This window comes from Lytechinus pictus, chromosome 6, assembly GCF_037042905.1.
Source record: "Lytechinus pictus isolate F3 Inbred chromosome 6, Lp3.0, whole genome shotgun sequence".
Lineage (NCBI taxonomy): Eukaryota > Metazoa > Echinodermata > Echinoidea > Temnopleuroida > Toxopneustidae > Lytechinus > Lytechinus pictus.
The window spans coordinates 13387298-13403891 of NC_087250.1; the positions used below are offsets into that span (position 1 = coordinate 13387298).

At 37.9% G+C, this 16594-nt stretch overlaps 1 protein-coding gene across 1 annotated transcript; it reads left to right on the forward strand.

Moving 5' to 3' along the window:
• Positions 1-733: 733 nt before the first annotated feature.
• LOC129263794 (uncharacterized) lies at positions 734-15386 on the forward strand. Its single transcript, XM_064100769.1, has 7 exons — positions 734-757; positions 1322-1379; positions 2632-2735; positions 6191-6279; positions 7202-7302; positions 9249-9391; positions 11550-15386. The coding sequence occupies exons 1-7, from the start codon at positions 734-736 to the stop codon at positions 12453-12455; spliced, it is 1425 nt and encodes a 474-aa protein (XP_063956839.1). The 3' UTR covers positions 12456-15386.
• The last annotated feature ends 1208 nt before the right edge of the window (positions 15387-16594 follow it).

Genomic DNA, 16594 nt, shown 5'->3' on the forward strand with positions numbered 1-16594 from the left:
CCGGAGCCCAGGCCAGGAGCTCATCGTGCATTTACTCATACTCACGGGACTAGCAGGGACTAGGGTAGATTGTGGTCACAATAACTTGGAAAGAAAAATGTGAAAACAGAAATTATTTGGATTGAACTTTTTGAAGGTCTATATGGTGTGGTACCTCGTCAGGCGATGTTCGTGCAGGCTCTACTTCACTACCGCTCCACCTACCCGAACATCGGGACCGTGAACCATTTCGGATATACCGAGTCACGAAGGTGGGATGGAAATCATGTTTATCGTAAAAATTAAACAAAAAAATATAACGAATAAGAATTATGATGATTGACTTAATATCTTACTCTACACCCGTATTTCACTCCGTTTCCGTCCTCCGGTTATCCTCAAAATTTGTGATTTTGGGCCAGTATCAAATTCCTCACACGTATTATTCACGGCCGATTACAAAACGCGTATCGAGTGGACCTTCCTAATATAATAATAGCAACACTGATATGTGTTGCTGCCCTCTACGTTTGTTGCATACAATGTTTTGAAATCGGCCGTGAATAATACGTGTGAGGAATTTGATACTGGCCCAAAATCACCAATTTTGAGGATAACCGGAGGATGGAAACGGAGTGAGATACGGGTGTAGAGTAAGATATTAAGTCAATCATCTTTTTCGTTATATTTTTTTTGTTTAATTTTTATGATAAACATGATTTCCATCCCACCTTTGTGACTCTGTATATCTGAAATGGTTCACGGTCCCGATGTTCGGGTAGGTGGAGCGGAGTGTAGCGGTAGTGAAGTGGAGTGGAGCCTGCACGAACATCGCCTGAGATAATCGTGTGGCAGCATCCTGACATCGAGGCATAGCCACAGACTGGAACCTCAAAAAAACGAAAAGTTCTGTCGCGATACCTCTCCTTTCAAAATTCAAAACAAAATGGCCGATCCAGACCGAGGCTATAGCACTAGTTAGCGCATGTAGACTTGGTCAAAAAATTTGTGCATGCGCCCTACACCCTCTGTACCGGTCTCGATCGGCCATTTTGCTATGAATTCTGAAAGAAGCGCTACCGCGACAGAACTTTTCGTTTTTTTGAGGTTCCAGTCTGTGCCTCGATTTCAGGACACTGCCACACGATAGACCTTCATCCATATAATCGTGGTAAGTGCATAATTTCTGTTTTCACAATTTTCTTTCCAAGTTATTGTGACTGCAAATATTGCAAAAATCGCTCCATTGTACGGCGATTCTAATGACAATGTACTTGACTTTTCTATGATTAAACCTAATTCAAATACCAGTACCTTTTTCTTTGTTTTACTCCTTATATAGGTTGCGTCAATTCAACCATATGGTGCCTTTGTGAAATTAGATGGATACAAGAAAAATGGTGAGTTCCTTTAATTTCACTGTTTGTTTTTTATTTTTTAAAGGGAAGGGGGTTGGTCATGTTCCTTGATTCAAAATGAAATAATTTAAATGTAGATCTCACATTTACAATCAATCTTAAGTTATAATTATGCATGTGCCTTTTTTATCCGTTTCCGGGGGTGGGGGGGGGGTGAAAATGAATATATTTTACATTTCCTTTTCTTTTTCCCCTATCATGTTTGTATTTCGAGATGAGTGTACTATATGTGATGTAATCAATCGCAAGTCAAATGTACATGTAGGTTTTACAATCAATCTTAAGAGTTATGCTTTTGATTTTCTGATCATTTTCTTGCAACAGAAGGTGTTAGTTGATGAATTGTTAGCCCTAAAACAACCTTCTGAACCATGCTGTAAATGAATGGATGGATTTTCCATTTTTTCTGATCTTTGCTCATCATAGCCCTGCAATTATATTTTCCTGACAGATTGTTTTGGCAGATAGTTATTATTATTATTTATATGTGCAATTTGTTCAATTCTGTGAGCTTTTTATTTTCTGTTGTTACCAGTACCAGAGTAATCTTTAAAGGGGAATCCAGCCCTGGTCACAAAATGTTGTATTTGAAAAGAGAAAAATAGATAAAATAGAAAGTTCTGTGAAAGTTTGAAAGGGAATCAGACCAGTAATAAGAAAGTTATGGCTGTTTTAAAATTGAGATCCCTATTAAAGACTATGTAGATTTCAAATTGGCAACTGGGTACCAATTATCACAAGGGGTAAGGACAACTTTCACACAGGCCATGTACTTTATTATCAGTGATTAGTGGTTTTCTTCTATAAAAGTACCCGGTTCCCCTGGGGCAGTAATCTAAATATCGCCCAGGTAGTATATTGTTTAATGTCCTCATGAAAGAAAAATGTGATTTGAAGTTAAACTATTGAACAAAAATGTCATTTTAGCCATTTAATGTATTGGAGTAAATGGAAGAGTAGTCCTTGCCTTACATCACTATGACATCACATAAACTGCCAATTTGAAACCTCCATGGATATAGTGATTACCGATATTCACAACTTTTGAAAATTCTTAACTTTTTTATTGTTTGTTGACTTTGTTCGATATTGTTCAAACTTTCACCTTGTCCGATTATTCCTTTTCCCCTAAAATTGTAAAAACAAGTTTTTATTTGGGTTAGATTCCCCTTTTACTGTAATCACTGTCTCCTCTCCCCCCCCCCCATTCACTCCCCACCCCCACCCAAATCAGGTCTTGTTCACAAGAGTCAGATTTCACGGACCAAGCGTGTGGAGGATGTATCTGAGGTTCTCTCTGTTGGAGATGCCGTCTGGTCAAAGGTTATATCACTTGGGGTAGGTGCATTCAAGGGAAGGAGGGGGGGGGGGCAGTATAAAGAAGAAGTACATGTATACCCAGTTGTGTGTCCAGACAGGTTGTGTGTCCGGACGATCAATTTTAGAAAGTCATTTGGACAAATTCCAAGGGAAGTTTCATCAATTTTTAGTACAAAATGTGAGGAAATATTATAGAGAACAAAATAGAAGATGATAACAACTATTGAATTCATGTTTTTAGTATTATCCAAAGACAAAAAAGAAGGCTTCATAAATATTAAGTGTCCGGACACCCAACCCCCCCCCCCCCCCATCCTATTCCTTTTTTAGGTACAAGCTTATTTTTTATTTTTTGCTGTTTGAATACCACATGGCCATTTATAGAGAACCTTCACTGTTGAATGGCGACTTGTTGGTTTTGGGGTGGGTGGTTATTGTTTTCTCTATTTTTTTATTTTATTGAGGGCAATTAACGGTAAATTGCCAATTTGTTTACTGCCAACTTGTCCACTCACCGTATGTTCTACTTTCGTAGTCTAATGCCATTCCGTCCATCATCATTTCTTCGACAAACTTTTGGTCCAATCATCGCTTCGTCTAATCACCATTTCGTCTTTGACCATTTTGTCTCATAACGGTTTGGTCTAAATTCCATTTCATTTTCATTCATCCTGCACAAACAACAATTGGTCAAATTAGATCAATTATGGTATATGGACTAAATGGCTTTTGGACCAATGGACGAAATGGTGAGTGGACGAATTGGCAATTAGACGCTGTGGATAGTGGACGAACTGACGGTAGACCAAATGAAAGTAGACAAGTTGGCAATTGGCATTTAGATGAATCAGAAATAAACAAAAAAATCATAGGTGGCGCCCCTACCCCTCCCTGGGCGATACTCGGGTGAAACTGGTCACTGTAGCTTAATTTGTTATACCGTGTGAAGAAAAATAAAACTTGACACATCATAAATCCCCAATAAAAAAAATGTCATAAACACATGATCATTATATATGACTGGAAAGTGTATCTTTTCCCAAATAATTTGATACCATATTTGTATGTCTTCATGCTTGGATTATCAGTAGATATTCTTTTCAGTGATGCATGTATGCAATTAATGAATCCAGATGTCAATGATGTCATAATTCTACAAGGGTTGCATTAAAATCCATTGCAAAACGCCTTTTCAATAATTAATGCAGGAATTGTTTAATAAATGCATTCAGGCATCTATGTTTGAAGTTAATTTCATTGAATAGGGATTTGCGAATTTGATTACTAAACTCCAGTAGGATCATGACACCATTGGCATCTGATCTGGATTCATTCATTGCAGATTTTTGCAGCCATGCTTTAGTTTGGCACAAATCAAATTTTACATCACAGTAAAAAAAAAAATTCCTCCCGATTATCCGGGCTTTAAGTACCACAAAAATAACAAAGTATTTTAGAAAAGATACTCTTTCAGGCCATATACATAATAAAAAATGTGTTCATCAAATATTTTTTTTCCTTAAATTGGGGATTTGTGAGGGGTTATTTTTTTTAAAGGTTAAATTAAAGTTTCTCGAGATCATCCTCCCAGCCACTATTTAATTCCCTTCACTGGCTTCCTTTGAAACAGAGAATAATGTTCAAATTACTCTCAATTGTCTACAAAACACTGAATAAACAGGCTCCAGATTTTTTATGTCCTGTTTGACGCTGTATACATACCAAGAAGAGAACTTAGGTTGGCCTTTGACCCTCTTCAGTAACTCGCACTCATACATGAGCCGGTGATAGAATTTTTACTGTGTCAGCTTCACTGAAATGATTTGCCACCTATAATACAACTTTCTCCATCTCTAGCAATGTTCAGAAAGACATTAAAAATCCATTTCTCTTGTAGCTTAAAGTCTTAGCATTGCATAATTCCTTTTAATTATTTCATCGTAAAGCGATTTGGGCCTTACGGAAAAGTGCCGTATTGAAGTAATAAGTTACAAGTCCAAAGACCCGTACAAAATCAGGTGATCGCCGGGGGGGGGGGGGGGGGCACTCACATATGGTGGTACAGGGACGTGCTGCTTTGATGACCCCCTTTTTCAGACCTAATTTTCTGTTCTCTAGGTACTCCGAATGACAAAAGTTCAGTTCAGAAGCCGCCCAGCCCCACTCGCAAGACCCTCGTTAACGAGACATACATCTCAGTTCCCCAGCCCTGCCAAAATTGTCAAGCGCGAGCACCGCATGCGAGAGATGCACATACGGCTTCGCAACTCCGTACACATAACTAGTAGCCGCTCCATGCAAGGCTAACGCATGCACAGCGCTATGGTGCAACATACTTACAGTGCAGCGATCCTGTTTTTCACACTGCACGGTATGTATTTAGTTCCCAAGATAATATATATCTGTAAAGCGCTTAGAGACGTCGTTCTGATGTGTTAAGCGCTGTATAAATGCGGAATATTATTATTATTATTAAGACCCCGTACTTTATCCTTTTAGTCAGTTCCCTAGACCCCCATTTCAGAGTTTCGTGAGGCACACCCCCATCAAAAAATAATTTGAGTGCCCCTCCCCCCCCCCCCCCCCCGGTGATCGCACTTTAACTGCTACCGCATCTAAAGAATAGAACAACATCCCCTCTTTTATTATCATCAAACACCACAAATCAGTTTAAGAAATCCCTAAAAACTTACCTCTTTTCCAACTAGTCAATTCTTATTAAAATCTTTTGTATATATGCAATTAAAAAAAAAAATATTTTGATATTCAGTGTTTGTAAACGCTGTGATATAGTTTTTATTACAGAGAGCATACTAAATGCTGGTTATTATTATTATGTGGAGCATTGTAGCCCAGTGGATTAGTCTCCGGACTAACAGAGGGTTGTGGGTTCAAATCCCAGCCATGGCGTAGTTTCCTTCAGCAAGAAATTAATCCACATTGTGCTGCACCCAACCCGGGTGAGGTAAATGGGTACCTGGCAGTAATTCATTCCTTGAAATGCCGAGCGCGTGAAAGCTGCTTGAGCTACAACCAGGGTAATAATATCCAAGTCCTTTGGACGCGCATAGAGACGTTATTCATAATGTGTTATCAGGTGAGGTAAATGGGTACCAGGCAGGAATTTATTCCTTGAATTCCTTGAAATGCCGAGCGTGTGAAAGCTGCTTGAGCTACAGCCAGGGTAATAATATCCAAATCCTTTGGAAGCGCATAGAGACGTTATTCATTATGCGCTATACAAGAACTGACTATTATTATTTTTAGAAAGTCAAAAGGGGCCTAAGCTTTCGATCCTAGCAGAATCTTCGTCAGAGGCAAAATGGTCTCCTCCGACGAAGATTCTGCTAGGATCGAAAGCTTAGGCCCGTTTTGACTTTCTAATTTACTCCATTGGCTCTCTTTTATTAGATAAGCAGTTTTCAGCAGCTTCTTTTTACTATTATTATTTTTATGATATAATTTTTTTTCAGGAAGATGAGGAGAAAAAGATCTCACTCTCTATGAAGGTCGTGAATCAGGACAACGGCCAAGATTTGGATCCAAACATGGTCCAGACCAAGTATGTCAACTTTCTTTCCATCTTCCCCTCTTTGAAAGGGAAATTTCTGCAGGGTGCTACATAACTTTTTAGAAGCACTTGCCCGGTCGCGCAAGTAGATTTTTAAATAGTTGGAATATACTTGCCCAAAAATCTGTTTCACTTGCCCGAAAAAATCCTTGAAAAAAACCTTTTACCTCTTCGAAGGAAAGTTTTGCGGTTATTCAAACCATTGACCTTTTCTCTCTTTTGACATGAACTGATCTACCTTGTTATTGCATTTCTTTTTCCAAAGTGATTTTATTTTGCCTGCCATGACCAAAACTAGGGTCAATATCATATCATTTCGACCCTAATTTTGGTCATTCTACTGTGAGAATTTTGCTTGCCCAATTCGGGCAAGTAGTTTTGGTCTTTACATCAAAACACTTGCCTGACTCTAACTTTTACTTGCCCTGGGCAATCGGGCAAGTGCTTACGTAGCACCCTGTTTCTGTATGAAAATGGATTGCTTTCAAGATAAACAGCGGAGTTAAAGGTCTACTCCACCCAAGATAAAATGTTGATTTGAATCAATAGAGAAAATCAAAGAAGCATTACGCTAAGAATGTGAAAAAAGATGAAATTTTGAATAAGACGTTTTAAAATGTCACTTATTTTGCACAAAACAGTTGTATGTACAACTCATACGAGAGTCAGAGTATATGATGTCCCTCACTCACTATTGATTTTGTTTGTTTTGTATTGCTTCATTATTTGCAGATTTGACAATATTGTGAATAGTGGGCGGATTGATGGTAGACCAAATGATAGACGAGTGGTAATTGGGTGAATTGGCATCAGACCAATTGAAAATAAATCATGTTAATGCCCTCGAGTGCGGACCATTTTCACACTCCTCTGTGCATTATTTCTTCTATAATACTTTTTGTTTGTATACCAGGCAAGAAGAGCAAAGGAAAAAGAAAGGAGGCTATGTACCCAAACCGAAGATAGAGCTGGGAGCTGTCCTCAACACTACTTGCAAGAAATGTGGAACTGTAGGTAAGTCCGAGTGTCCATCAGCATTGCTCTGCAGACATGTATTAAAAGGAATGTTCCCCAGCTAGAGAATTATGTTAAGATAGTAAATCGTCACCTTTCCGCACAAAGGCCGTTAGTGCGCACTGCACGTCGCCTTCCGCACAAAGGCCCTTAGCACGCACTGCACGTCGCCTTCCCGCGAAAGGGCTGTTTATCGTGCAGTGAAGAGTACGCACTAATGGCCTTTGTGAGGGAAGGTGACGCGCAGTCCGCGCTAGACGAAATGACTTCCATTTCATTTTAAAAAAACAGATTTTGTTTACCATACTCTAGGAAGAAATAGAGGATTTTTTTTCCTTTCAACAACTCATTTTTTCACCTTAGGAGTTGCAAGCTTTGCGTTGTTTTGCATTGACTGTGTGTTATGAAGAGCTAGTCTTAAAATAGAGATTTTTAGATAACTATGAAGTATAAAGCGAATAAATTTAATTTACCTTTAGTTCTATAAGAGAAAGTCAATGGCCCTAATTCACAATAGTGGTTTTTTAAACCACCAGTTGAACCCATGATTTATGCAGATTTCCTGTATAGATTGCTCTTATTTACGGCGTTTATTAAAAAAATTCCAATGCTGATGCGCGCTTTTGTCACAGTGTGCGAAATTGACACCTGTTGCCATGGTTAAGTACGCTTTTTCATTTGTGAGTCCACTGTTTGAAGAGTGGACTCATGAATTCAAAACAAACAAAACAGTGGACTCAAATAAAATAGCATGGATATATAAATAACCATGGCAACAGGCGTCAATCTTGCGCACTGTGACAAAGCATTAGATATTTTTTGATAGAAGCTGTTAATAGCGTAATTTTTACAGGAAATCTGCATAAATCTTGGGGGTTCGACCGATGGTTTTAAAAACCACCTTTGTGAATTCGGGCCAATTAGGATAGGTACTTGCTTTCACTACTTGTTTATTCAATTATTGCTGGATGATTGGATCGAGTAGAGAATTAAATCAAGTGGGCCTTTAGTACAAATAAGTAACCTGGTAAGAATAGTTGAGGACTCAATTACTTTCTTCAATTACAACAATTATGCAATTGAAGGAATGTTCAATTAAAATTACTTTTCAATAAATTGCATTTTTTTTCTTCAAAATTTACAATTACCAATTACTTTTGTCAGTTACAATTACAATTTCGATTACTTTCTAGAAAAGTCATGAATAAAACCAGTTTTTATTTTGTACATAGTTCCACATATTTCAACATAATTCTAAGTTACAGAGAAACTGAAAAGATGAAGGTTTAGGTTAAAAAGCACGGATTCTGCCTGTTACTCTCTTTGATGCTGAAGCAGTTGACATGAAAAAGGTCATGAACTACTTAAATCATAGATGAATTTAGTTTATTGTAAGTAATTGAATGTAATTTAAAGTAATTGGAGCGTTTCGGCCCAATGGATTAGTTTCCGGACTTTGAAACTGAGGGTTATGGGTTCAAATCCCAGCCATGGCATAGTTTCTTTCAGCAAGGAATTTATCCACATTGTGCTGCACTTGACCCAGGTGAGGTGAATGTGGGGTACCTGGCAGGAATTTATTCCTTGAAATGCACCGACCGTTTGAGCAACAGCCGGGGTAATAATATCCAAGTCCTTTGGAAGTGCATAGAGATGTTATTCATAATGTGTTATGCGCTATACAAGAACTGAATATTATTATTATCATTATTAATTGAAGTCAATTACATTTTTTTCTACTACAATTACTTTCCCTGTCAAACTTCCAATTTTGATTACAATTTACCCAAAGAATGTAATTAATTACGTCATTGATCAATTTACCTTGTAATTGAGCCCAACCCTGTGCAAGGCAGCTGGTTCGTATTGCCTACATGTAATAAAAGCAAGTATAATAAATTTAATACAGTCATAAGAAACCAACCATCTTTCATTATCTACTACAGGCCATCTTACCCAGGATTGTTTCTACAAACCGGGTGAGAAGACTTATGACCTTATACCAGATATCGACATGGGTATGCTAAAACACCATCAAGATATGCCCAACTCCAAGGAAAAGGGCCACAAGCACAAGAAAAAGAAAAAGGTAACTCGATATTCTGAACGGAATATAAGATCATTGTCATTTAACAAAGTAAACTGCAAGTGGGAGAGTAGTCCCTAAAGTTTGCCGCACTCTACTTTAATATAAACCATAAAGTCAAAAAGGGGCCTAAGCTTTCGATCCTAGCAGAATCTTCGTCGGAGGCAAAATGACAAACATATAAAGTGGAACAACCATAATATAGACCACAAACAAGCTACAGCAACACTAGAAACAAGGAGACAAAAGGGGCATTAGTGAGTAGAGAAGACCAATCAGGTTAGTGAAGGGGATGAAAGAAAAGGAGTAGGCAGACACAAAGGGAAGTTAGTGTAAGTAAGGCCAAGAGGGATTAAGATAATGAGGCAGGCAACATCAAACAGGATCTGGAACAAAACAGTGATAGAGGGATGAATAACTAGAGAATTAGTGAGAGGTGGGTCAAACAGGTTACAAAGAAAGGCTTAATAAACTGGTGCATAAGAGTGGGGGGAAAAAAGAAGAAAAAGAATGGGGAACAACTGATAATGTGCAAAAGACATATAAGTATATATGATAAAGCATTAAACAAACTAAGAGAAGAAGGTAAGTGTAAATATGTATCTATAAGTGATATGTATATAAATATATCCAAAAAAGAAATGTATATGAAAAAATATATAAATATATACACATATGGTGTAACTGATATGGTAATCCGCTAGGTGTGACGGGAAAAAACATAAGACTATATAGTAGGAAAGAAAAAAAATCTGTATATGTGAAAAAGAGGAAGCAAATTGCCTAAAAAGGTAAAAGCAAATATAGAAGAGAGGGGGTGTATTATGAAGAAACCATTGTATACATGTAAATAAGCAAATGTGGTAAATCTAAAAGAGGTGAGTGGAGAAAAAACAAATATATATATATATATATAATAATTATTATATCGCCTGAATAAGGAAGGAAAAATTGGAGCTGAGCTTGTATGAGATATGGGAGGAAAGTAGAGTAAGAAACTATAATGTAACTATTCAAAAGAGCTGAGGGGAAAAATTATATGTATATATAAATTGAAAGTGGATAGGAAAGAAAAATCAGTCGTTCCCCTCTTGGATGTTCAGGCCATGAGGTTGGGTGGTGCGAAGTCGTCTCATCCAGAGCTTCTCCCTGCTAGTACGAATTTGAATAGTATTTTTGGTCATAAGAGAATAGCTCTCAACTAAGTAATGTACAGTCCTATGTTAATATAAACCAGATTGACAATTTGATATTTTCGTTTCAATATCTGTGTGGATCTTTCTTTCCTTGTCAAATTTCTTTCAGGCTTTCACCTGTTTTGTTTTTTATTACCAGCACAGATCCATAATGCCAAATGCACTTGAACAATTTAAGAATGAAGGCACAGGGAATAATTTTGCTTTACAAATTTGAATAGTATTTTTGGTCATAAGAGAATAGCTCTCAACTAAGTAATGTACAGTCCTATGTAAATATATGCTATACAATAGAATTTATGCATAGCATGAAAATTATTCCCTGAGAGGCATGTTTTTTTTTTTGGGGGGGGGGGTCAAAAATGAAATATTTTCGCCCCAAATTTGGCATTTTACTTTTCGTGAATCTTTGCCATACAGATAGAAATGTATGAAATCCAGTATTCCATTAAAGTGTGGTCTAAATTTCTAGCTTAGAGTAGGGTTAGATTATCAAAATATCAGCGTTTGATTGAAACAAACTTTTAGATTAAAAATCAGAGTTCTAGAATCTACTTCTGTGATTTTATTGTACAGTATTAAAGTTAACATTTGTACAATGGTAATTATCATTCACCCATATCAGTGCACCATTGAAGTACTGTATGAGGGTTTTTAAATCATTGTTTTAAAAATGTGTACAATACTCTCCAGCAATTGCAAAACCATATCCAAGATATTTGGAGAGCATTCCATGATGCAAATGAGGATTTTAAACTGACTATTTGTTATAAGCTATTGAAATCCTTGCATCTGATTGGCTCGGAGGAGATTGCTCAGTCAGAATCGCTGAGGAGATGCTCTGTGAAGTACTCCACAGGTATTTCCTTGCCAGTTTGATATAAAGAAGAGAAGAAAATCAAAAGACTACAACAATGGACAAAAGACAACAAGATTTTCTTTGTAATTTATTCTTTATTTGACAGAAAAACAGGAGGGGTTCCTCTCCCAGAGATACCAAGTACAAAGCTACAAGGCATCGTGAAGAAAAGGGGAAGAGAGCGAAAAAGAGGACACGCAAGGAGTTCTCTTCTTCAGACCGTTCTAGTAATGAGGAGGAGAGCAATGAAGGAGAGCGTAGGAATCAGAAGAGGAAGAAAGATAGAAAGAAAGGGAAGAACATGAGGTACACATCAACAGACAGTACTATCTCTGATGAGAGCAGTGAGGAAGAACGTAGGAATCGGAAGAGGAAGAAAGATAAAAAGAAAATGAAGAAAAAACGGAGAGACACATCAAGTGAAAGCACCGATGAAGAAGAACAGAATCGGAAAAGGAAGAGAGCTGACGAGAAAAAGAAGAGAAGAGATACATATACGTCATCTGACAGTAGTAGCTCCGACAATGAGAGCAGTGAAGAAGAACGTAGGAATCGGAAAAGGACGAAAAATAGAAAGAAAAGCAAAAGTGGTGAAAGTGATAAGCACTACATGTATGAGAAAGGCAAGAAACGATCAAGGAGTGAGGATAGTAAGAAAGGATATAGGGCTAGTAGAATGAAGGAATCATCAAAAGATAGAAGGGATGATAGAGAGAAGAGACAAAACCATGGAAGCAGTGATGAGATGCGCCACCATCACACGGAGGAAAGGACACATGCACATAGAATTCATGCAAGCGAGAGAAGGAACGACCGATACCAAAGGCCTTTTGATAGACAGAAGGAAAGAACACGCTTGCATAGTGGTAATTATCATTCTAGGGGTGGAGAGACAGGCGGCGATCGGCGGAAAGATGGAAGGGATGACGAGTCGTGGAGTAGACACCAGCATAGGCAGAAGAGAAGAAGCAGAGAACGAAGTGATAAAAGAACGAATGTCGATTCCGCGTGAGGGAAAAGGAAGGGAAAGTATGAGAGTGACATGGAAGATGCAGACTACAAACATTGCAGGAATGAAAGAGCCAGGCAAGGAAATGATAGAAAGATAGTACAAGTGGAAGATCGCATAAAGGAGGCATCAAGAGGATGAGTAAGTGCCTTTGTAGGGGTGTCGTGGTCGAGAAGTTTTTATGACTCTCGTCTTTCAACCTGAAGGACGTTGGTTCGATTGCTAGCCATTGCATATTTTCCTTCAGCAAGAAGTTTACCCAAATTGTGCAGCTCTCAACCCAGGTAAGGTGAATTGGTAAGGGTAGGAAGTGCTACACTGGGTAAGATAAGGCATCATTATCATTATTATTACTCAAAAAGTACAAGTCTGCTATAAAAAAATATATATATGATTTTTTTAGGCATCGACTTTGGGGTACAGTGTATATAACTATACCAAATGAAAAAAAATAATATTGGCTGTACCTTGGAGGGCTGCCCCAATTTTTTTTGCAATAAGTCCATCATGAGAAAATTAAAAGGTTGCATTAGTGTTAGGGTGCATCCAAAAGAAATTTAATGGGGTAACTTAGGGAGTATGTAAAAACCGTAAATACATGTGGTACCTCTCACGCTTTTTGTTGACTGTCCTTAGGGGGTGTTTCACAAAGATTTAAGTATGACTTAGAGTCCACTTCAATGCCTAGTTGCGTACGGCATAAAATGCATGACCGCATTGGTCAGATCATGTCAAGAGAGAGCATACTACTGCGTCTTGATCAATAAGATTGCGTGTTGAATATTATGTATGCGTCGGCATTTAAGTGCGCGTGTGACTCTAAGTTACACTTAAATCTTTGTGAAACACCCCCCAGGTTTTGGTTCATTAAACTTGTTATAATAATAAACTTACAATAACAGTTTAAAGCTACTGAAATCATTCAATTCAATGATATATCTGTAAAGGGCTTTAGAGATATTGTTCCGATGTATTAAGCGCTATATAAAAGCCGATTATTATTATAATCTGATAGCAAACTGGTTATAGAAATTGAGCATTTGTTATTATAACAAGTCTTTATAAAACGCGACCCAGGCCAGGCCTAACTCGTAGTGGTTGTCTCAATTGATACCTTGTGACATGTCAATTTTATGCATTATTTTGTTATTAATGTAAAACTGAAATTAATAAAATCTGAAATCTACTTTCTCACTCGTGTTCCCATTGCCTACATCTTATCGTTTGTATTCGCTTTGTCTTCAAGCAGTTGGTCTACTTTCCAGATAGTCCAGTTCCCCATTTGGTCTACTCTCAATTTGGTCTAATACACATTTCTCATTTAGTCTAATGTCCAGGTGGGTGTTTCTTAAAGCTGTTCGTAAAGTTACGCACGACTGGAACATGATCTTAGGTGCTATAAGAGCTACATAGGGATAGTATGGCACAAGGAAGGTCACCAGTCGTGCGTAAAGTCTTGCATAACTTTCAAACAGCTTTATGAAACACCCACCAGGTCAGCTGGTGTTATGTCAATTTGTGTACTAATTGATTTAACCCGTTGGAGGCTGAGCATGCTGGAGTCTATGGAAAACATGTGTTGTAGCAAAATTATCTTGTCTCCAACAGGTAAAAAAAATAATGATAATCTGGTTATAGATAATGAGCTAAAAGGCATGCATTAAGCGCCTACGGATTTACTATTACCCCGGTCATGGGATTCATTCAGTCATTCCCGCATACAATGTAAGCACATCCTCCACTCCCTGGGGAGTATTCCAGCCAGTCGCGATTGAGGCGTACACAGTACTGGGCAAGCTACAATGACTTTCACATCCTACCTGGTACCCATATACCCCTGGGTGGGGAGTGTGGATTAACACTTGCCAAAGGACGCCGGGCTGTGGTAGGATTAAAAAACATCAGACATGACCCTCTCTGGTTATTATTTTTATTTTTTCAAGTAAAATTTGGTCTGCATATAGTTCATCTAATCGTATAGACCAACTGATATTAGACCAAGTGGTTTTAATGTGTAAAGCCTAAATTAGACCAAATTGTACCTGGGTTTAACCCTAATAACTAAGACTCGGTTAAAAATAAGACTGAAATCGCCCCCCCCCCCTCAAAAATTTTGCAATAAATCCGCCACGCAAATATTTTTTACCACATCGCTCGCTGACTTTGTACTTTCAAGTCTCGCGCAACTTTTGAGACCAAAATGCGACTCCTGGGTATGCGGTTCCAAAATCATGCAACATTTTCTTAGTGCATGTGCACATCAGACCTAAAATTGCTCAAAAACATGAATTTGTGTACAAATTCAATGCAAATAGTATTTTTAGCCAAAATTCATAAATGTATCATTATTTTTCCTATTACCAATTGTAATCAATTAATTTCTACTTGTTTGTGATCAAAAACGTCCCCGACATTTTCCATTGACAAAACAAAGAAATACATAAGAAAATTAGAAAGCAATATAGGCCTACATGAAAAAGACATTTTAAGAACTTTTCAACAGATTCCTATAAAGAGACTGTGAACCAAAAATTTGCATTTTAGGTGCATTTATTAGAGCGAACTTTTGATTTTACGCATGAATTAGCATAATTAATTAGCAATGAGATTTTTCTCAGAATTTGATCTTACAGTTTAATTTGTAGATTATGCCATGGGCAACGTGCGTGCCAATTTTCGTCGCGATCGTGCGATCAACGGCCGTCATATGGCTAATGGCTCCATCTTTCCTCAGCGATGTGACCCGATTTTGGCCGTAGTGATCGGGTAGTAGACATTCGGAAGTTACTCTTAAACTTTATCTTGGGTGGGTGCCCTCCCCCCTCCCGGTAGGAAAAAAGGGGGGGGGAACAAAAAATGGAAGGGAGAGAGAAAGAAAGAAAATAGTGAAGGAGAGAAGAGGGAAAATAGGAAGGGGGAGAATAAGAATAAGCTAAAGAGAAAAAGGAAAGAGAGGGGGAAAAACAAGAGGGGGGAGGGGTACCAATATGATATTTACCATGGGGTACGTGCCAAATCGATCTTAAAAGTACTCTTCGGGGGCACGGGCCAATTCAATCTTTGGTGGTGGTGATTTTTTTACCTGATTGCTAAGAAAGCATGAATGCTTGTAAGCAAGCAACCAGTTGTATTTTGTTTTATCCCAAAAACTGAAAGTGGGGTGTCATATATACCCCACTTTAGCTCCCATTGACATAACACGCAAGGCAATCTTAAACTTGTGGTCTCTTATCAGCTGTCAATCCACGTACCCTCCCCAGTTTAAACGAGAGAAATGAAACTCTCCCAAAAACTGAAAGTAGGGTGTCATATACCCCACTTTAGCTCCCATTGACATAACACGCAAGGCAATGGGGTTCCTGTGTTATAAGCTGGTGGGGTATTTTTTAAACGTTGGAAACACGTCATGATATTGCTGCCCAGCCGGCCCGTTCCCCCCCCCCCCCCCCCTTTGAGAAGCAAAATTAAAATTTGTAATGTGAAAATGCCTTTGAAACAGAAGTGTGCCCCCCCCCCCCCCCCTTGAAATTAAAGACCTTTTTTACAATTATTTTTTGCTTGTTAAATATTTTGCATCCTTAATTTTGGGTTAAAAACCTTTTTTTTGTTACTTTTCAAATTTTTCCTCGGCCATGCAAATATAGTGCCCCCTCTTTTGGAAAATCCTGGATCCGCCCCTTTTGCTGGGGCTGTTAAAGGACAAGTCCACTCCAACAAAAAGTTGATTTGAATAAAAAGAGAGAAATCCAACAAGCATAACACTGAAAATTTCATCAAAATCGGATGTAAAATAAGAAAATTATAACAGTTTAAAGTTTCACTTAATTTCACGAAACAGTCATATGCACATCCCGGTCAGTATGCAAATGAGGGAACTGATGACATCACTCATTATTTCTTTTGTATTTTATTATGAAATATTCTAATTTCCTCCTTGTCCTGCCTTGTAAAACAAAGTTTTTCACACTGAACATGTTGAATTACCATTGCTTAACATTTTATGGTTCAGTCAAGTTGGTCCTCGTCAAATCTGCAAAAATTGAAATAATGTATAGATCAATCAATAAAAAACAAAAGAAATTGTGAGGGACATCGATTCTCTTGTTTGCATAGTGTGACTAAATTGTATATATATCGATTTT